Genomic DNA, 19,653 nt, shown 5'->3' on the forward strand with positions numbered 1-19,653 from the left:
ATGTTAATTTTGATTCGTGGGGTAGCAAAGGGCCATTAATGTTTAATTAGGCTTGAGTTATGAATCTGGATATGGACAATGGCCTGATCTGGTCTAGAAAGTGAAGGAAAATCACTTACCGAGTGAACGAAAAATTCATCCTCACTCGAGTCAGTAAAATCCAAATTTTCACAGACTGAATGCACATTTTTATCTGTTACTGTTCTACACATTTTAGCGAAGTGATTATGTTTCGAACACTTATTACATTTTAAGCCAAATGCTGGACAGTCTGTTTGTTTGTGTTTTTTATTTCCGCATCGTGAGCAAATGTTCCTGTGTGTCTTCTGCATGTCAAGTCGGCTGCGTCTCATGGGTGTCCGTTCGGGCTGCTCATGCTTCTGGTATGACTCTTTCCTTTGTTTATTTAGATTTCGTCTTCTGTGGGCATTTGACTGTGCGGCACAAGATCCTGCTTTCCGGGACGTGATCGAATCTATCTCTTTGTCGTGAGCTTTCATAGCCTCTATTTGTTTTTTATTATATTCGTATGATTGTGCAATTTCCTTTGCCGTTTGTAATGTTAAGTCTTTTCCTTTTTCTATCAATTTTCCGCGAACCCGTTCCGATTTGCAACCAAATACTATTCTGTCTTAGCATTTCGTCTAATTTATCTCCAAAATCATAATCCTTTGCCTTTATTGATAGTCTTGCGATAAATTCATCGATGGTGTCCTCGTTCTGAATTTCATGATAAAATTTATAACTTGCGAAAACTGGATTTGCTTGGGGCTCAACAAATTCCTTGAATTTGGTAAGAATGAACGCCGGGTCTTTATTTTGAGCCTCCGTTAAGTCCCATGACTCGTGTACCGTGCGGCCTCTATCGCCCACCCATAATAATATGTATGCACATTGTTGACTTCCAGTCCATAGATGGGTGTTGTAGACCAGTGCTTCCTGTTGCCATTGTCAGTGTTCACTTTACAAGCCTTGCAGTTACATTATTTCTGTTTTATATTCAATTTATCACTTTGAGTCGTTTAAACTTTTAAGCAACTGATTTTAAATCCCGTTTCTTACACCATGTTTCGTTATTATGATATGTCCACAGTTCGTGGGAGAGAGATCAGAACACAACACGTGATTCTACTCTACACTATTTACTGTAACGACTGACTAGCGCGGGAAACGCTCTCAGAATATGTAGGGTCATTCACGCATGCGCATTTAACATAAGCAAATGTAACAGTGTCTATTTCTCTCGCGTACGGATTACCTGTCACTATTAATACATTGTTTGTTTCATACTTTGAAATCAGAAATTGTTCAGTGAAAATAATGATAACTTTTATTAATTTGTGTTTTAATAGATTCGATGTAAACATATATTATATTTTGCTTTCTCTTTTATAGATAAACGATTGTTGTCGTTTTCAAATTGCGAGAGGATTTACGTTTATTGGATAAGAGTGGATGATTTCTGAGACATTTCATTTATTTAATTCTGTTTCTCGGCTTATGTTAAGTGCATGGACACAACCACACAGTCAGTGTTTTCCTGGATACAGAAGCCATCGATTTGAATGTGTAAAATGAGTTAGGATGGAATACTGGGACAGATTTTTGATACATTTTGTATCATGTTTTTTTCTACATAATTCAATTCTATAAGTGCATGTACACATTTACCACATTCTGTGGATATTTCTTTTCACCCAATACTATCGTGTATGAGTGATTAATATGTTTAATAAGTGAAATAAATTAGTTTGCCCGTTGACCACTCCTATTTATTTTTTTTTTGTTTATTATACAAAGGTTACTTGAGTTAGATTGTAAATTATTTATGTTTGTCTGAATGGAATGAAAGAAAACATAAAACCAGTTACACCAAGTGTAATACTTTTATATATCAATAATTTATTAAAGCTTTCTGTGATTTATTTCTCCCCCTTTAAGTGACACCTTAGATAGGCACTTGTCATAGTCTTAAATGTTTTAATATTTTCAAATGTGCTAACTGTTATTTTACATGCATATTCCTTTTCTTAACATTAATCTCCACATTATCATTGCAGCTATTTTACACTTGGAGTCGGTTCAAAAACTCTCATGAGCTTATGTTTATACTTGTTTGCTATGTTGTCGACTTTAAATAAATCTTTTATCTTATCTTATGAAACGTTATTAGGTTTGAACACATAGTTATTTTTCAAATTTCACATTAAATGATCAAAAGAGCTAACCTACCTGTCATTATACTTGATATCATTTTATGACTAAACGAATGTAAGGTTTCGACATGAATATGTTATGCTGTGATCGTAAATATACTTCCATTATACAGTCACAATTTCCTTAGTATAATAAATAGTACATATATTTTTAGAAACATAATACAAATATCAGAATTGCGATAAAAATGTTTAGATCAACAAGAGTTATTTGCTCTTTACATCATTCAACACAAACTTCTGCTGCCTGTACAGTTAAAGGGATCCCAACGTCGTGACTTCACTAAAAATAAAAATATCTCTTTTATATTTCAGGACGATGTGCTTGACTCTTACGTTTGGTCTTTACATTGGCAAACTAAAACCCCCGCTGCCTGCATGGTCAAAGAAAGAACATTGTCATGTAGTTCGTTTCCCAGTATTTCAAGTGTTTACGGTATTACATTTTGCCAATTTGAAAGTACATGTAGAGACTGTGTCTGAATTTTTCAATTACATAAAGGAACAATTTTAAACACCAGCAAAGAGATTTAAGATCAATCATTATTTGATCATTTCTAAGCAATCTGTTGAAGCTTTTTTGAACTATATCTTTATTTCAAGTGTGCCTTGTAGATGCAGACAGTCCTATCTATAAAGCCATTGATAATTATGTAATCCCCAGCTATAACTGAATTATTGCGGGAATAAATTCCCTGACTATGAATTAGTTGTCAACTATCTTTACATAGTATAATATCAGATAATGCTTTAAATTCAGATTCACTGTTCAGCCTTTGATTTAGATATAATGTTATGTGTTACATCTCGGAAAACATACAGGCCTATAAGAACGAACAAAACCTCAGTTTTATACCATAGTACAATTCTTGTTTAGAGTATTTCTCAGCAATCACTGGTTGAAATTTAGTCAAACTTCATAGGGAAGCTTTACTATCAATATTATCTACGGGTTCTGGTCGGATGATTTTTCTCTGAGTTAATTATTCAACATCAGTATACTGTAGTACCATTTTCTTGTCAGGAGTATTCCACAGCAACGACTGGCTGGAATACATGGAAACTTTACGAAAAGCTTAACTACCAAGAGGAAATATGCATATTATCTTCGTGTTCTGGTCAGATTGTTTTTAAATTGTTACTACCCTTTACTATTCAACATTGTATACTATAGTACCATTTCGTGTCCGTTGTATTCCTCAGTAGCCAGTCGCTAAAATTAACCAAAACCTCATATGAATCTTTACTCTTGAAGGGAGATAAGGATATTGTCTTCATGTTCCGGTCGAATGATTGTTCAATGAGTTATTGCCCTTTGATTATTCAACATTTGTGTACTCTATTACCATTTATTGTCAGGAGTTTTCCTCCGCAACCACTAGCTGGAACTCATCAAAAAAAAAAAAAAAAATTCACTATCAAGAAGAGATGCGCATAAGTTCGGTCGAATGATTTTGACTGAGTAATTGTTCTTTAATTATTTGACATAAGTAAGCTGTAGTACCATCCTAGTGGGGAGTATTTCTCAGCAACCACTGCCTGGAATTCAGTGAAAATTCATAGGATGCTCATTCTCAAGAGCGGGTGCGCACAGTTTCTTTGTGTTCCGATGGAATGATTTTTCAATGAGATGTTGTCCTTTGATTATTCAACATTAATAAAGAATATGTCCTTAGTCGGTGATGAATTCCACTTTCTTTAATACGTAGTAATCATATTTCGGGAAGTATCCATCGGTTTTACCGATATTTTCCTGCTTCTTTTCATTTAATGACACCTTGAAAGCGTATACATGTTATTTTTCATTCTTACATGACTCGTTTCATTTTTCTGTCGGTTAATGCACGGACCGGGTAGAAAACATCATGACATTAATCATGACGTCAAATAACCACATAACGTCCGCTTTATTACGAAAGTTCAACAAAATTACCACGATTACTTGTTGAATTCTACTTTCTTTAATACGTACATATGTCTCTTATAACAATTACCTTCCTAATTCGTAGATATTACTGAGCGTCGGCGTCAGCTGGTTGATTTGCTACATTCTAACTGTGACTGAAGTCTTCCCTAATGACCCTGAAAAACCAAGTTTTATAACAAGGACTGACGCAAGGATAGAGGTTCTGAACACAGCTCCATGGTTTTACTGGCCGTATCCATGTACGTAATTGTCCTTTGGTGGTGGAACTAAAAGTACTGATACCTATTTCACCAAACAGTAGTACTAACTAAAGAAAACAAGTTTTATTGCTAAGATGACTTAGACAATATTCTTTGTTTAGAACACTCGATATAATTTTCATATAACACAATAGAATGGATTAAAACAAAGTATTAATACGCATAATACACTTAATCAACAGATTATTCTACCAAAGCAGATAAATGCAAATTCTGCCTATAATTAAACATAGTGAAAATGGCAAAACAGAAGCAACAGCATGTATAATGCAAAGCTACAGCATAATGATTGTTGAAATGTTCAAAGTTTAACATTATATTTAGTATTACTAACGATCTTAATTATTTTTCATCCATTTCTTATTATAGTTCAATTTGGTATGCCTACATTTAGTGCAGCGGGGTATGTTGGGTTTTTGGCAGCCACCATAGCATCCATTATAGAATCAGTTGGAGATTATCATGCTGCAGCCCGAATTGGAGGTGTCCCACCCCCACCTCCACACGCTATAAATCGTGGTGTAGCTGTTGAAGGTTTTTCTAGTATAGTATCTGGTATGATCGGTGCAGGACATGGCACAACAACCTACAGTGGAATAATCGGCGCTATCGGAATAACAAAGGTAACAGACATAAAAGATAATGGGTAAGGGTAGATTTCTCGGAAGCACAGAGCACCAAAAACACAGCCCCAGAGCCACGAATTTGCCAACAACAAAAAGAAGCTGTAATGGAAAAATATTTCAGACGGGATGCTTCAAACATCCATCAAGTACATATTAATTCATGCTAAATATTGATAAAGGGAAAGGAAGTAGTAAAGGGCGAAATGGGGCCGTGGTGGAGGGGGTGGGGGGTGAGGAACCCGAAGGGGAAAGTTAACAAGGACGAATATACAAGGGAATGCCATGTTCTTTAGAAGCAGTCGCACTACAACGTAAAAAGTAAAAGACAAAGACAAATATCAAACAGGGAATGCCACGCACCAAAAACGCAGCCTCCCCAAAACGAAACCCACAGCACGCAGACGCGCACACCACCCGCACACACACACAGACACAAAGCCAATATACCACAAACACACACACATACACGCGCACACACAAAACCAACACATTAGGACAAAACGAACAAACAAAGGAACGTAGTGGGGCACCGCCTTGGAACGGTCAGTGGCAAAAACCCCACTGGGGAGCTTAATCCGGAAAACCACAATAGCGCAGATACTCATGTACCAAAGATCAACATACAACTACGATCAACTGAATAACATAGAAAAACGAACAAGGAACACTTAAGAAAACAGTAGGGCACCGTTATAGACTCACAAGCATACAAGCGCACCCACACAAGTAGGAAAAAAAATAATCAAGTAACGTCTAAGGATTCGGCTGCCAAAACAAAGGGGAGCCACGAAAACTTACTAAAAGTAAAGGGGGAGGGGATGCAAAAAGTAGCGTAAATGCAAGGGAAAGGAGCGGACAGTAAGGGGAGTGAGGCGGAGGAAAAACGCTTACAACAAACAAGAAAACACATTACGCAATAGACAATACGAGACAGACAAAACAACCAGCTGAAAGTAGGGGCACCGCCTTGGAACGGTCAGTAACCTATATAAAGGTTTAAACGCGTTTAGGGCATGCCAACCTCGCACTTACCCTATTTTCAACAAGTTAAACAACACAATGTAAATAAAATCCCTGCTGAGAAAGGCTCTAACATTAGTGCAAAAATAACAGATAAACAATAAAGCAAAACATAAATTTAAGGTATATTTACACCAATGTACTCAACAACTTGTCTGAAGTCAGAGCAACAAGAGCCTAACTTTTAAGGGTATGACTATGAAAAATAAAATGCCCTGGCCTTATATATGTCACTGTCAATTTGTAACTAGATATTTGTATTTCACATTTTTAAATGCAAAATCATGTATAATTACCATCATGGAAATACAAAAGAATACAGTTGTTCTGTGGTGTGTCTTTAATATATGGGTATTGTTGTAGGAACTTTTAATCCTTTGACAATAGGAAAGAGTGTCATACAAATCAAATTGTTTTCATAAGTTCAATACAGAGAGGCTACAAAAGTAGTTTCGTACGAGAACTTCTTTGTATTAGACTATCTACTTATATGAATGAGTTGCAGTCGCGTGATTTGGTTAACCCTTTACTCCATAGATACTCCTTTTAACGCATCTATGCATTACTCCATAGATACTCATTTTAACGCATCTATGCATTACTCCATAGATACTCCTTTTATCGCATTCTACTACACTGATAGTTTAAATGCAAAATACCAATAAAATATATTGGCAATGAAGCCCACAAAAGCATATTTGTGAAGTTTAAACTGTTAATAAAAGATCATTTCAGAAAAACCTGTGGTTATAATTGTAATTTATTGATAATTATCACTTTTAATTCAGGTGGCATTTTCTGAAAATCACAATGACTTTATATATATTAGGACAGCTATTGATGGATGGAAAAGTACATAGGTGACCCAAAAACAAGTTATTATTTGCATTCTATCATTCAACTATGGCAAATTATGTAAAAGTGAGACATAAGATTGGTGTAATAAAAGGTGTGGTTACCATAACAACCATTAAAATCCATAGATCACTTGTCAACATTATGGAATTTATGCCCCTGGGCCCCTTGGAAGTGTGTTTATTGTGCACAGCTGTCATAACAAAGCAATTAGGGTGTTGTTTGCATCATTATTTATGATGTGGATCAACAAATTTTATAGAAAGTGTCTTTGATCAGTGCTTCTTATCAAAACATTATGTAATTAATTAATTTTATGATCTATGAAGTTCTGTAAGTTTGGTAGGGGGTGTAGATTTTAATGATTATTTTGCTTATTTTGAAAATCACTTAATATAGACCTTTCTAGTCTTTCATTTACCTTCAATTAATAAAATTGTGCATTTGTAACAGTAAAAATATTTCTTTTCTGTTGTATCACATGCATAAAACAGCTAAATTATAATAATATTCTAAGGTCTTAGGTTTGTAGCTTTCTATTGTGAAAAATATTTATCACAAAATTATGAAAAATATACCACCAGAAAGGAAATTTAATTCTAAAAATAAATTATGTGGGACACTAAATGGTTAAAACAAGTATTCATAGACTAATTTTGATCTGAGTAACACAGGTATAAATTTTGCATTTTTCTCCAATAACCTGTATGGAGATAGTGTACAGTATAATGCAACTGAGTGTATTGGGTATCAATAATCAATACTATTGTATCTGTATGGAGTAAAGGGTTAAAAAAATACGGTTATTTACAGATAAAAGTGTGATACTTACGTTTACTATGAATAATGGGTATGGGTTTAAGAAGCTCGTGAGTTAACTCAATTTGTCACTACCTTCTAAAATGTTCAATCAAATCTTTTACAAAGGAAGCTTGATTTATCAAAGTAGATCACCTTGTACTTGATAATAAATCTTTAAACTTGATAATATTCGGCTTTTAGTGAAATCTCTTTGGAATAAGATTTGACCTTTTATTGAAGAAGAAAGGGCATTCTAATAAGTAGTGCATTTCATCAGCAAGGCTGTAAATGTAGCATAGTCAACACTTGCGCTCTTCATGTGGGACAAATGACTGGTCCCTGTGGTTATCGGTGCGAAAATGCACCAGGGACAGTCTTAATAAACTAGGTAAGGACGTAAGATATTTCTCCTGGTAACAGAGTTTTCGCTTGCAATTTTGATAAAGCTTTTTTTACTAGCAATATTATTACATATTATACAATGTGGACCTGTGACGAAGTTTGTAAAGCCCTTTCCTTTTTATTGAACAACATTTACATCAGGTTTGGGAATGCAATTTTTAGACAAGTTGTTGGTATTCCCATAGGAACAAATTGTGCACCCCTTGTCGCAGATTTGTTTTTATATTGTTATGAAAGAGACTTTATGTTGAGCCTTTCTCCAGATACGCAGGCAGATATTATAACTACATTTAATAATACATCACGCTATCTGGATGATATTCTTAATATGGATAATCCGTTTTTTGGTCAATTGGTGGGTACTATTTATCCTAGGGAGCTTCAGTTAATTAAAACTAACAATTCGGATACTGATGCTTCATTTTTAGATTTACATCTCTCTATTTATGACGATATTATACATACTAAAATTTATGACAAGAGGGATGATTTTAATTTTAGTATTGTAAATTTTCCCCATTTGGATGGGGATGTACCTCAGGCTACATCTTATGGGGTATATATTTCTCAATTAATTCGGTTTGCCAGAGCGTGTAGTCATGTCAAGCATTTCAATGAACGTAATCAATATATATATTACAAGTAAACTTCTTCAGCAAGGCTACCGTTATTACAAATTGCGTAAATATTTTGCTAAATTTTACTATCGTAATTCTGATTTAGTTTTAAAATTCAATAGTAATTTAAAGACACTTCTGCGAGAAGGTATTTCTAAACTCGTTTTTATGGGGATGTGGTTTACAAACTTCGTAAGATCTTGGGTCATGGTAATTTTCCAAATGTATTTGGTAAATTTATAAAACGTTTTATTAAAAGAGGTTACGACCCAACTGTTTTAAGACATACCGCATGTTTAGTGTTCAACCCGTTTACAGTTGGACACTACGCTTCCCTCTTTGATTGTGTCTGACGGAAGAGGGGGAGTACTCTATGATAAGCAGTTTTTAAATCCTACCAGGACTGAACTGTTTTGATATCTGTCTTCTGGCCTGTTTAGTCGGGCCCTTAAGAGTGTTTCTCTTGTTGCTCTGTCTTCTGAAAAGGCATTGAGTACATACGTTTTTGGTTCTAAAGGTTGCTTTTTATTATACACGAGCATTTTTGTGTTTTACATGCCATGCCTTTTTGTTTCCATTACGTGTGTTAGAGATTCACCTGGAGGGGATTACTTTTATTTACACTGTCCCGTGTCTTTGGAACATGGTGGGGGTAAGAGTGAAGTTGGGTGCGCACCATAAACCGGTTTAAGCTCCCCAGTGGTGTTTTTGCCACTGACCGTTCCAAGGCGGTGCCCCACTGTGTTCCTTTGTTTGTTCGTTTTGTCCTAGTGTGTTGGCTTTGTGTATGTGCGCGTGTATGTGTATATGTGTGTGTGTTTGTGGTGTGCGCGTCTGCGTGCTCTGGGTTTCGTGTTGGGGAGGCTGCGTTTTTGGTATGTGGCATTCCCTGTTTGATATTAGTCTTTGTTTTTTATAATAACTGTACATTTAACCTTTATTAGAAGTTTCTAATTTTAAGGACCACTCCTGTTGAAATTGATCCGTTAACGTGGATCGGACAAGCTTATTGACATTACATCCCCGTATTTCTTCCTGAGTTTGCCAGAGATATGTATTACCCGTTTTGTCTAAAACAACAGTTGTTATGGAATTAGTCTACTTATAAACATCCATATGAATCATATATCTATAACATATTTTTGATATCTTTGTTTCATTAGACAAGATTAAGCCATTAGTGACTTGATAATGATATATATGGGGTAATGGCCTAGCTCGGCATAAAAACTATACTGGGGAATACTTCTCCTTGTTTTGGTATTTTAGGTAAAACATTTACGTGTACTTGCTCGATTAATTCTAGGTTCTCATAACCCCAAATTTTGCTTCCGTGTGTATGATCAAAAAGCTTAAGCTGTATGATACCCCAACCCCCAACATCAAAGTCGCCCTGCTTTTTATCGGTGCTGGAAAATCACATGTAAGACAACGAAGTCAAATGATGTGTTACGCATTATCGAATAAAAATCAGATACCTTCATAGTTCCTCTTTGTTCCTTGTAGTATATATTTTGATTCAGTAAACGTAATTTTTACAAAAAGTACATAACAGCACTGCAAATGATAGATTTAGACTGAAACTAAACGTTGGTGTGTCCATAACATTGAAAAGCAACAGTCTTTCCTGTTTACGAACGCTGATTTCATAGCTTTGTTCAATGCGCAAAATAGTGCTATAAACTGTTTTATTATATTCGTAGCATATTTTAAAGATTATTTGTTGAATGTGGCATGCAAGAAAAATATTCTGTCACTGGCTGTAAGGGTGGATGGGAATCTGCAGCTTTCGGATATCTGTATTGATTGCAATTCGGTAAACCCTGGTTACAGTTAGACAAACCATAAAGCTGGATATTCCGATTAGCACCAACATAATAATCTAGACTGGTTGAAATGAAATGTAGCCACTTCTCCATTTGAACCAGTTTCCATTTTAGAATTCACATATAATCTAAAAGGATTTCAAACAAAATCAAACATTTTCTATCTTTTACGATATCTTATACTATCAATTTGTCCCGATGTGTAAGAAACGTAATCTGCGACTATGTGACAAGAAGTATTCATCATAAAATGTTACCATCTATTCTAAAGGTTGCAAGCAGAGCCGTTTTTATCACAGCAGGATTTATTCTGGTAATATGCGGTGTGGTTGGGAAGTTTGGAGCTTTTCTCACGCTAATTCCAAATCCGGTGATTGGTGGAGCTGCCATTGTACCTGTTAGTATGGTAATCGCCGTGGGTATATCCACTTTGAAATTTATAGACTTGGAATCTACAAGAAATCTTACAATCTTCGGGACGTCAATATTTCTGGGTTTGATGATACCACAGTATATAAACGATCCCGAAAATGTCAATGTCATTGATACAGGTACTATTTTGTTCATTTCAAGTAAGTGTTATAACGCGTTACAATTATCTTATTGACTGTGTATCTCAGTACTTCATACAGGTCACCATTGTCGGACAACCAAGATTAACGTTTTTCTTCATTCGTAAATAGCGGGATGATTGGCTATGTTTCTTTTCTTTTTGGGTGAGGGACAGAAGTTGGGGGTGGGGGGACAGAAGTAGTCCTTTCTATATACTATACAAAATCAACAACAGACACTGTTGTGCGATTTGCGAGACACATTTATTTTGCGATGACATATTTAAACATACAAGCCGTAGATACATGTGAATTAATCAAATACAAGATGTATACGTTTAAACAAACGATCTTCGAATATGTTTTACATGATATTCATAAAAGATTTCCAAAACGTGGTCGACTCGCCCAGGAAAAACCAGTGTCTGGAAACCTGTGCCCTTTTATCACATGTCTTTTACCACTGAATGTTGGGCTTCATCCTTGAAAGATCTTTTATGAACAATATGTCAGATAACTATTAACTCTAGATAAGTTACGTTTCCTCAACATTGAGGTTACAAATTATTGTGTAAATAAAGTAAGTATTACAATAATGTTCCTCTGATCTTTAACATTGAATTTAAATTTAACGATGTCACCGCACAGAGTGAATCGCTAGAACTAATTTCTTACCGCCAAAAATCTTATTTATATCTGATCTCGAATCACTCGAGCATTCAAAACAGGTTTTGAAAGATAATAACGCTAGGACAAAGGTACTCCGCTATACGATGTAACGCGGAGTACAAAAAGTCCTTTCTATATACTATACAAAATCAACAACAGACACTGATGTGCGATTTGCGAGACACATTTATAGAAAATTACAAAGTATAGAGAAGCTGAAAAATTTAAATTCAATGTTCTTTACAAGCAACTTTTGCAAGTCTTAAATCATCTTAAGTTCTTTACAATTTTAACATTTTTGTGACAGATAACCTTTTTTCAAGAGAGTCTTTTACATAACCATCCTTTGCTACATCGGTCTTCCAACGACCGTGTCTCTTTAAACACCTGTCTGATACACCGGTGTTAGCTACGGACGTAGCGCCACTTGCCCTTAAAGAATGCGTACCAAGTTTAAGGCCCGGCGCAACACTTTTCAATTTATCAACAATACATTCTTTTGCCCTTGTGTAACTTAACTTTTTATTCTTTCCTATAAGAGACGCGACATGTTTTGATCTAAATGCAGGTTTAAACAAATATTCATCAGAGTTAATCGACAAATGTGCTGCAGACATGTATCTTTGTAACATAGAATACGGACATGCAGAAGAACAACCTTTAGCAATAACTATTTCTGAACCATCTCTATAAACGTCTGTTTTGCTTTGCCTTATTTTCAAAACTAAATGGTCGGAATTGAATTGTACATCATTGCAATGCAAATTACTGACTTCGTTCATACGCAGAAAACCTGCATAGGCTAACATAATCATTGACAAATCCCTCAAATCAATAATATCAACACTATATTGATATGTTAAGCAAAGTGCTTGTAACATTTCTGAACTTACAACGTCTTTCTTCTGTACTGGTTTGGAACTTATACGTTTCGCAGTTTCTAACAATTGTTTGACGATACTGTTTTCCGTCGGGTCCTGAAGATCGTTGATATTATGTACCCATTTTATTCCATAGTAAGCTGCAGACACGACATTGTCTGACTTGCCTTGATCAAGTAAACTGGTAAGATACTAGGCTGTTTATATCACAGTATGATTTAAACTGATCAAAAGAACTCTGATACTTTTTTACTGTATTGTCTGCCCTTGATTGTAAAAGATAACTCGCCATATTGTCCGTTACTGATCGTTGTAATTCTCCATGTATCCCTGCCTCGTCTAGTTTATGTTTGATTGTGTCCTTCAGACCAACACCTGTCAAAGAATTAATACTATTAAAATAGTGTCATATACAACGTAAGTTTCTAATTTCATGAAACAGTTGTTAACAAATATAATTGTACACTGAACATTTTAGTGCTAGCATATCAAACGGTAATGGATTTTTAGCAAAATAACCATTGTTCCCCGATCCTGATAAAACGACATTTGTCCGTTTCCAATTTTTTGTTTCCTTCACAAAATCTCTAAAATTTCCATCATTATTTGTCAAACATGGCCAAAACGGCGCACTCTTCCAAAATGGAACAATTAATGTACATGTGGCGTTTTCTACTACTAACTTGTTAATGCAAGCTGTAACCAGCCTTGGTGGTGGAACCAACCAGTTTATATCTTGCCCCCATGGCTGAACTAAGGTATCAATGGCTTCTGTGCCTGGAACCCACCAACGTGAATTAAACCTTGCACATTTTTTATTTAAATGTGACGCAAATCTATCTACATTATGTGGACCCCATTTATTTTCTAAATAAGTAAATACATTCTGAATGTCGGTAACTTTTTGTTTTGATTTCAAAAAACAATTTTCATTTGCATTTAAACATAACACATGTTTACCTGTATTGTCCACTTCCGGGGACGTGTCTTTCACGTAACGGACTACGTTTTGGAAAGTTTTACTTACTGTTCTGTCTGCTTCCGGAGACATGCTACAAGTAATAATGTCCTCTTCCTGGGACATACGATTTAACATACTATCTGCTTTAGGAAACATTACACTTGCAATACTGTCCGCTTCCGGGGACAAACTACTGAACTCAACTCGCGCATCATGTGACCTATCACAAATCGAACTGTCCACTTCCGGGGACCTACTACTGGTCTCATCACCTGCCTCAGATGGCAAGGTATTAATTAAGCTGTTGGTTCCTCTGAATGAATCAGACACTGAATTGTCCACTTCCGGGGACGCTTTTTAAACTAGTAAGTCCACTTCCGGGGACTCTTTGTTAGCTAAGAAGTCCACTTCCGGGGACGACATACATTCTATTGTTTTTTCCCTCTTTGAGAAATTTTCGTACTCTGCTCTGCTCACTTCCGGGAGCTTCTGGGACTCTAATTTTACTATTCCCTGACTAACTGCACTACTTACTCTTACGTTATTCTCTACATACCCGCCGTAGCCAAATGCGCTGGCATCTAGAAATATTCTATACAGACACACATGATTTTCGTTTAATTGTCTCCCTTTTCTGTTCAGTGTACTTACATTGCTTCTCCAGAACTGTAATTCATTCATGGCTAAATCTGTAACTTTAACAGGAGCATTCCAACTGGCTCTTGCATTAATACAATTGAATAATTCTCTTGTCATTAAACGAACTTTGTTACCTATTACGCTTTGTAATGATATTATCTGTCCGACGAGTCTGGCCAACACTTTACTGGAACTATATTTGCTCTATCTCGACATACCTGATATATCACGGAATCTAATGTAATTTCTAATCTTTGTATTCTTTCATATGATATAAAAATCATATTCTGTGCCATATCTAGAACATGCCCAAGCCAAACTAATCTCAGTGTCGGTACCCAATTACACTTTTCGTCAGCAAGTAAAAAGCCAAAAGCAACCAACGTTTGCATGGTAAACACGCTTGAGCGCAAAGCTTTTTCATAATCTGAATGACCACCGATCCCATCATCGAGAAACATAATGATTTTATGTCCAGTTGCTCTTAAAAATGTAACAACTACCTTCAAAAGTTTCGTAAATATGTGTCCAGCTGTTTTTATGCCGAATGGTAAAGAATTGTAAACATAATACTTTGTATGTCCTGATCTAGAATATGAAAACCCCAAATATGTTCTGTGCTCTGGAAAAATGTCTATAGGGTGATATGCTCCTTTCAGATCGAAAGTAAATAGAAAAGAGTTTTTGTCAAATAATGTTTCTGCAACTTTTATGTCTTCAAACTTCACATTGAACTGGTGTAAAAAAGGATTAATGTGTCTGCAATCTAAGACTAACCTTGGTTTTCCATTTCTATTGTAGGCTACGGTTAAAGGATTGACTACATAAGGAATACTATCAATTTCACTTACTATGCCTTTAAGCATGGGATTTTCAATTTCTTGCTCAATAAAACATGAATTTTCTCGAGCAGTTTTGTTGTTTTTTTTAAACAACACTGTCTGGAACACTCATAAAAGGCAACTTGTAGCCTTTTTCTACTACATTTAATATAAATGTACTGTCTGAAGCCTCTCTCCATTTGGACAAATTTTGCTTCAGTCTACCTACCGGAGACGATTGCTCTGTACTACCTTTTTCAGTAATGACGTCACTCTCTTTCACCACATTATCACTTTGTGAAAATGAGATATCTGGATCTTTAATCCGAAATAAATTTTCGTTTTGAAAATTATTGCTAATAAAACTACTTATCTTATTATTGGAACTGTTCGCAGAACATTCCGACGATCCTTTCCAGTGGCCTGGCTTCCCGCAGGCGAAGCACAATCCTGGTCTACGAGGCGCTTGTTGTGTAGCATTAGAAACTTGTACATTGCCGGCCGATGCTGTAGTTGGCTTCCGGTATGGCCATGATCTACTGCCACGAGATCTCTTAGCTTTCTCCGCCTTTAACTTTTTGTTCGCCCTCGTCTCAGCCTTGTAAATCCTTTTTTCATCGTCGGAATCGCTGGCTAATGGGTTGGATTCATACTCGTTTACTACCCTCCACCCCAGTTCTGACGAGTCCGCTAAGCGTATGAGCTTTTGTCTATGAGATATCATTTCTTTTGCTTCGGCGATCTTTTGTCTGGACTCCTGCAATTTGTTTGATTGTATCAAATGATCTAGAGCGATGTTAACCTTGGAGTTGTATTTAAACTGCTCTTCATTTGACTTCCGTTTAAAAGTTTGTGTGCTTTTCAATATGCTTGAAATCTTATTCATTTGCTCAAAATTAGAATTTCCACTTATCTTTTCTAGCATTTTCTCCATATCTGTAAGCATTGAAGTTTTGTGTTCCTCTAAAGACGCCTTCATCCTGTCGTCTATCATAGCCTGGATTCTAGAATTTTCCATTCTCCACCGATCATCAAAACTGCTGCGGTCCGAGGTGTCCATTGTTCCGGCTTGTAACGATGTCACCGCACAGAGTGAATCGCTAGAACTGATTTCTTACCGCCAAAAATCTTATTTATATCTGATCTCGAATCACTCGAGCATTCAAAACAGGTTTTGAAAGATAATAACGCTAGGACAAAGGTACTCCGCTATACGATGTAACGCGGAGTACAAAAATTAATACACCTCATCACCATGGACCGTTCATTTTCCTAATAATCATGTGTGTCTGTGTGTGTTCGGGTTTAACGTCTTTTCAAACAATGTTTTAGTCATATAAACGACGTGAGCAAAATGCCCAACTTTATAGTGCTGCCTCACTGGAATATCACGCCGTTGACACGTGACATGATACCCCACCCAGTCACATTATACTGACACCGGGCTGACTAGTCCTTGAACTATTCTTTTAATACTGAGCGCCAAGCGAGGAAGCTACTGGTACCATTATTACGTCTTTGGTATGACGCAGCCAGGGATCAAACCCACAACCTCCCGCTCTACCACTAGGCTACCGAGTCGGTCCAAATAATCATGGACGTATAGACGATCAACAGTAAAACTTGTTTCTCAATTGATAATTGTCAAGTTGGCAAAGTGGCAAATCAGTTTTTGAGGCTTGCCTTGTACATAAATGTTCATCAAAGTAAATACTTGAAAGTTAGAACGAAACTTGTTCAACCTTCAATATAAAGTCAGCAGTTTTCAGCTGATTTAAATAATAATTACTCTGATTAAATCCGCAGACTAAATAAATCTCACGTTGCCGTGACCATCGCAAACTTTTTGATAAAGTGATTATGCCATTTACGTAAAGAAGTTCTGTTGAAATAGTATTTGTTATTGTTTATAACTAATTCTTAATTACTAGGTTATTTTCATTAGGTATTTATTTACTGCCTTTTAGATCAATCAGATTACTTTTGTCTATTCATAAATAAATAGAGGATAATTGTTGGTTTCGGTGTAATATCACGTTATAATTTCACCGAGTGGGCACCAAAAGTGATATTTTCACGAGTGGCGCAGCCACGAGTGAAAATAACAACTTTTGGTGTTCACGAGTGAAATTACCGTGATATTACATCGATACCAACAATTTTTCTGTTTATTTTATGTCTAAAACTCTACTTTTGTTGTGTTTATTTCAATAAAATGTCGAAATTTGCGGGAAACTTTATCAGGAAGCATCGCAAAGATGACGTCATTTTAACGACGTCATCGTCATATTGTTTCCGGCTTTCAGTACGCTCGGTAAACTTTTTGACGTTAATCCGGGTATCAGATTTGATAATTTTCACTGAGTGGCCAGTGAGTTTATCAGGATATAATTCACCGTTATATTTCGATAAACCACCGAAAAACATAAAATAATTGTAAATATTTACATTCGCTATGTGTTTTGTACTGAAAGAAAACAAAAAACACTTATTTTCGTATAAACAACATTGGTACAATAATATCAGGGAGGCTCTTTCCGCGACATCATTTTCCGACATCATTCGCTTAAAACATACAAAAAAAATCTCGTCGTTCGGAAAAAAAAATCTTTCAAAATCGGCTAACAAAATTTGAAATTAACCCGAAGCTCATTTTGCTAACCAGAATGGACACGATCATTTGATTAAGGGATTTTTCAAGTTAAGATCAGAAATTGTATTTATATCGCTTAGCCTTTATTTTGCTGTTCAATCTAGGTGGTGTACAGATCGTTATCCTGACTTTTATTTTGATTTTCTGATACTCATTGAAAAGGGTACAGTTTAATTTTGTAGTAGGCTACCCTGAATAGCGTAAATCTAAGGATAGCGTTTAGACGGTTATACACTGGGAATTCCAGCAAATGACTGATATCACTATTATGTGTGAACTACTTCGCAAATGAATCACAAAGTGGTACAAATAAATCAAATACTTTAAACTGTATATAGGGCATATTATTTATTAAGTTATTATGGCTTTTGACCACTGAGGTTAGTAAAAAGGGAAATTATGGAAGTGTGAAAGCTTTCGGAAAATCTTGTAAGTTGGCGTACTCACTTCGAGAGTTTTCAACGACTCTTTTGACTTCGTTTTAGCATCATCAACACTTAAAAATCTGGGCGCAGAGTTTCAATGACAATCTTAATGTCAGATACATATATGGCATTGAGTTCAGAGACGGTTTTTTCGAGGCCATTTTATTTTGTATGTAAGCTTACTTGTAGTCACAAATGGTAACGTATATGGACGACTCCTCCAGAAGACTGTTAGTAACGTTAGTTGGAGAATAGCGCAAGATACAGAAGACGCCCAAATTTCTGAAGCTTTCCTGGTTCTTTACCGTGCCAGGTGTAATACATCCACATATATAAGTGACTCTTATCCCATTGTTAATAATTTTAAGTTGGGGGAACCGGGGCTCGAAATCACTTATCCTGGTTTTGCAGTCAGACAGTGTTGCCACTGTATCACTGCGCCCGCTCATAATATTCCTAGCAAGCGTCTCTGATGCCATTTGGTAAGCGTAATAGCAATGATTTGGTAAAAAATGTGAATGCCTGGTATACCGAAAAAAGGCCCTAATAAATAGGTCCATCTTTTATTTTAGGACATATGCTTGTAAACCGGGATCGAGAGGAGATCACTTCAGTTTTAGTCCTCGAGTGTATTTCACAGAAAATAAGACACTTTTTACGCTTAAATTAACATGTTTTCAAATTTTGCCTTTAAGCACAAGTGGGTGTGTATTCTGCACTCAAGTTTCTGAAATGCAGATTTATGGGAGTAACTTATTACAGCTGACCATGATATTCAACACTCCATTTTCTTTTAGAGTTTTATGAAAGAAAGAACACATTCTTGTACTGGTATGTAGCAAGTTATAAAAGAGTAGTCCGAATAGTTTTCCTCGGTTAACTGCTCCTAAGAACCTAGAAGAAAAGGTAAAATAAAAGTACATTATCTGCCTGTGGTCCCAAGTAATAAATCCGTCAGGATAAAGTCGGCGATCGCATCGAAATGGTCACGATGACAACTGTTGCATAACTACAGACCGTAGTACGTTGAAATCAGTGATTGTTTAGATACAGAGGATTGTTTGTTTCAGCTCAAGATCAAAATATATTTTATCACGTGAACATCATATGCAATATGTTCAAGAGTGGCAGCCATGAGTGAAAATGTAAATTATGTTCACGAGTAATATATATTTAGATTTTTAAACAAACACTTTTTTTTGTTTATCATATGTTTTGACTTACCTTACACAATCTTTAATTTCTCTCCAGTGAAAAATATATTTGATGTTTTTACTGTGAAAATACTAGATATATTTCACTCTATTTTGAAAAAATAACATGTTATATACTACAGGTAACGAGGAGTTAGATCAAGTTATCAAAGTCTTGTTGGGAACTTCAATGTTTGTTGGTGGATTCATCGGTTGCTTGTTAGATAACACTGTTTCAGGTAAAAAAATAATCTTTGTGGGAATCACTTTTTATACTATTTATATGTACAAAAGAAGTTTTCAAGGATTC

The 19,653-nt window shown here is 35.8% G+C and overlaps 1 protein-coding gene across 1 annotated transcript in view; it reads left to right on the forward strand.

The window, feature by feature from the left end:
- The window catches only part of LOC128559364 (solute carrier family 23 member 2-like), a 55,841-nt gene that overhangs the window by 33,681 nt on the left and 2,507 nt on the right, over positions 1-19,653 (forward strand). The window contains exons 6-10 of the mRNA XM_053550694.1: positions 2,532-2,652; positions 4,226-4,382; positions 4,773-5,026; positions 10,822-11,101; positions 19,487-19,582. Of these exons, the coding sequence (XP_053406669.1) occupies positions 2,532-2,652; positions 4,226-4,382; positions 4,773-5,026; positions 10,822-11,101; positions 19,487-19,582 (908 nt within the window). The remainder of the gene's footprint in view (positions 1-2,531; positions 2,653-4,225; positions 4,383-4,772; positions 5,027-10,821; positions 11,102-19,486; positions 19,583-19,653) is intronic.

The sequence above is a fragment of the Mercenaria mercenaria genome, chromosome 9 (genome assembly GCF_021730395.1).
Source record: "Mercenaria mercenaria strain notata chromosome 9, MADL_Memer_1, whole genome shotgun sequence".
NCBI lineage: Eukaryota > Metazoa > Mollusca > Bivalvia > Venerida > Veneridae > Mercenaria > Mercenaria mercenaria.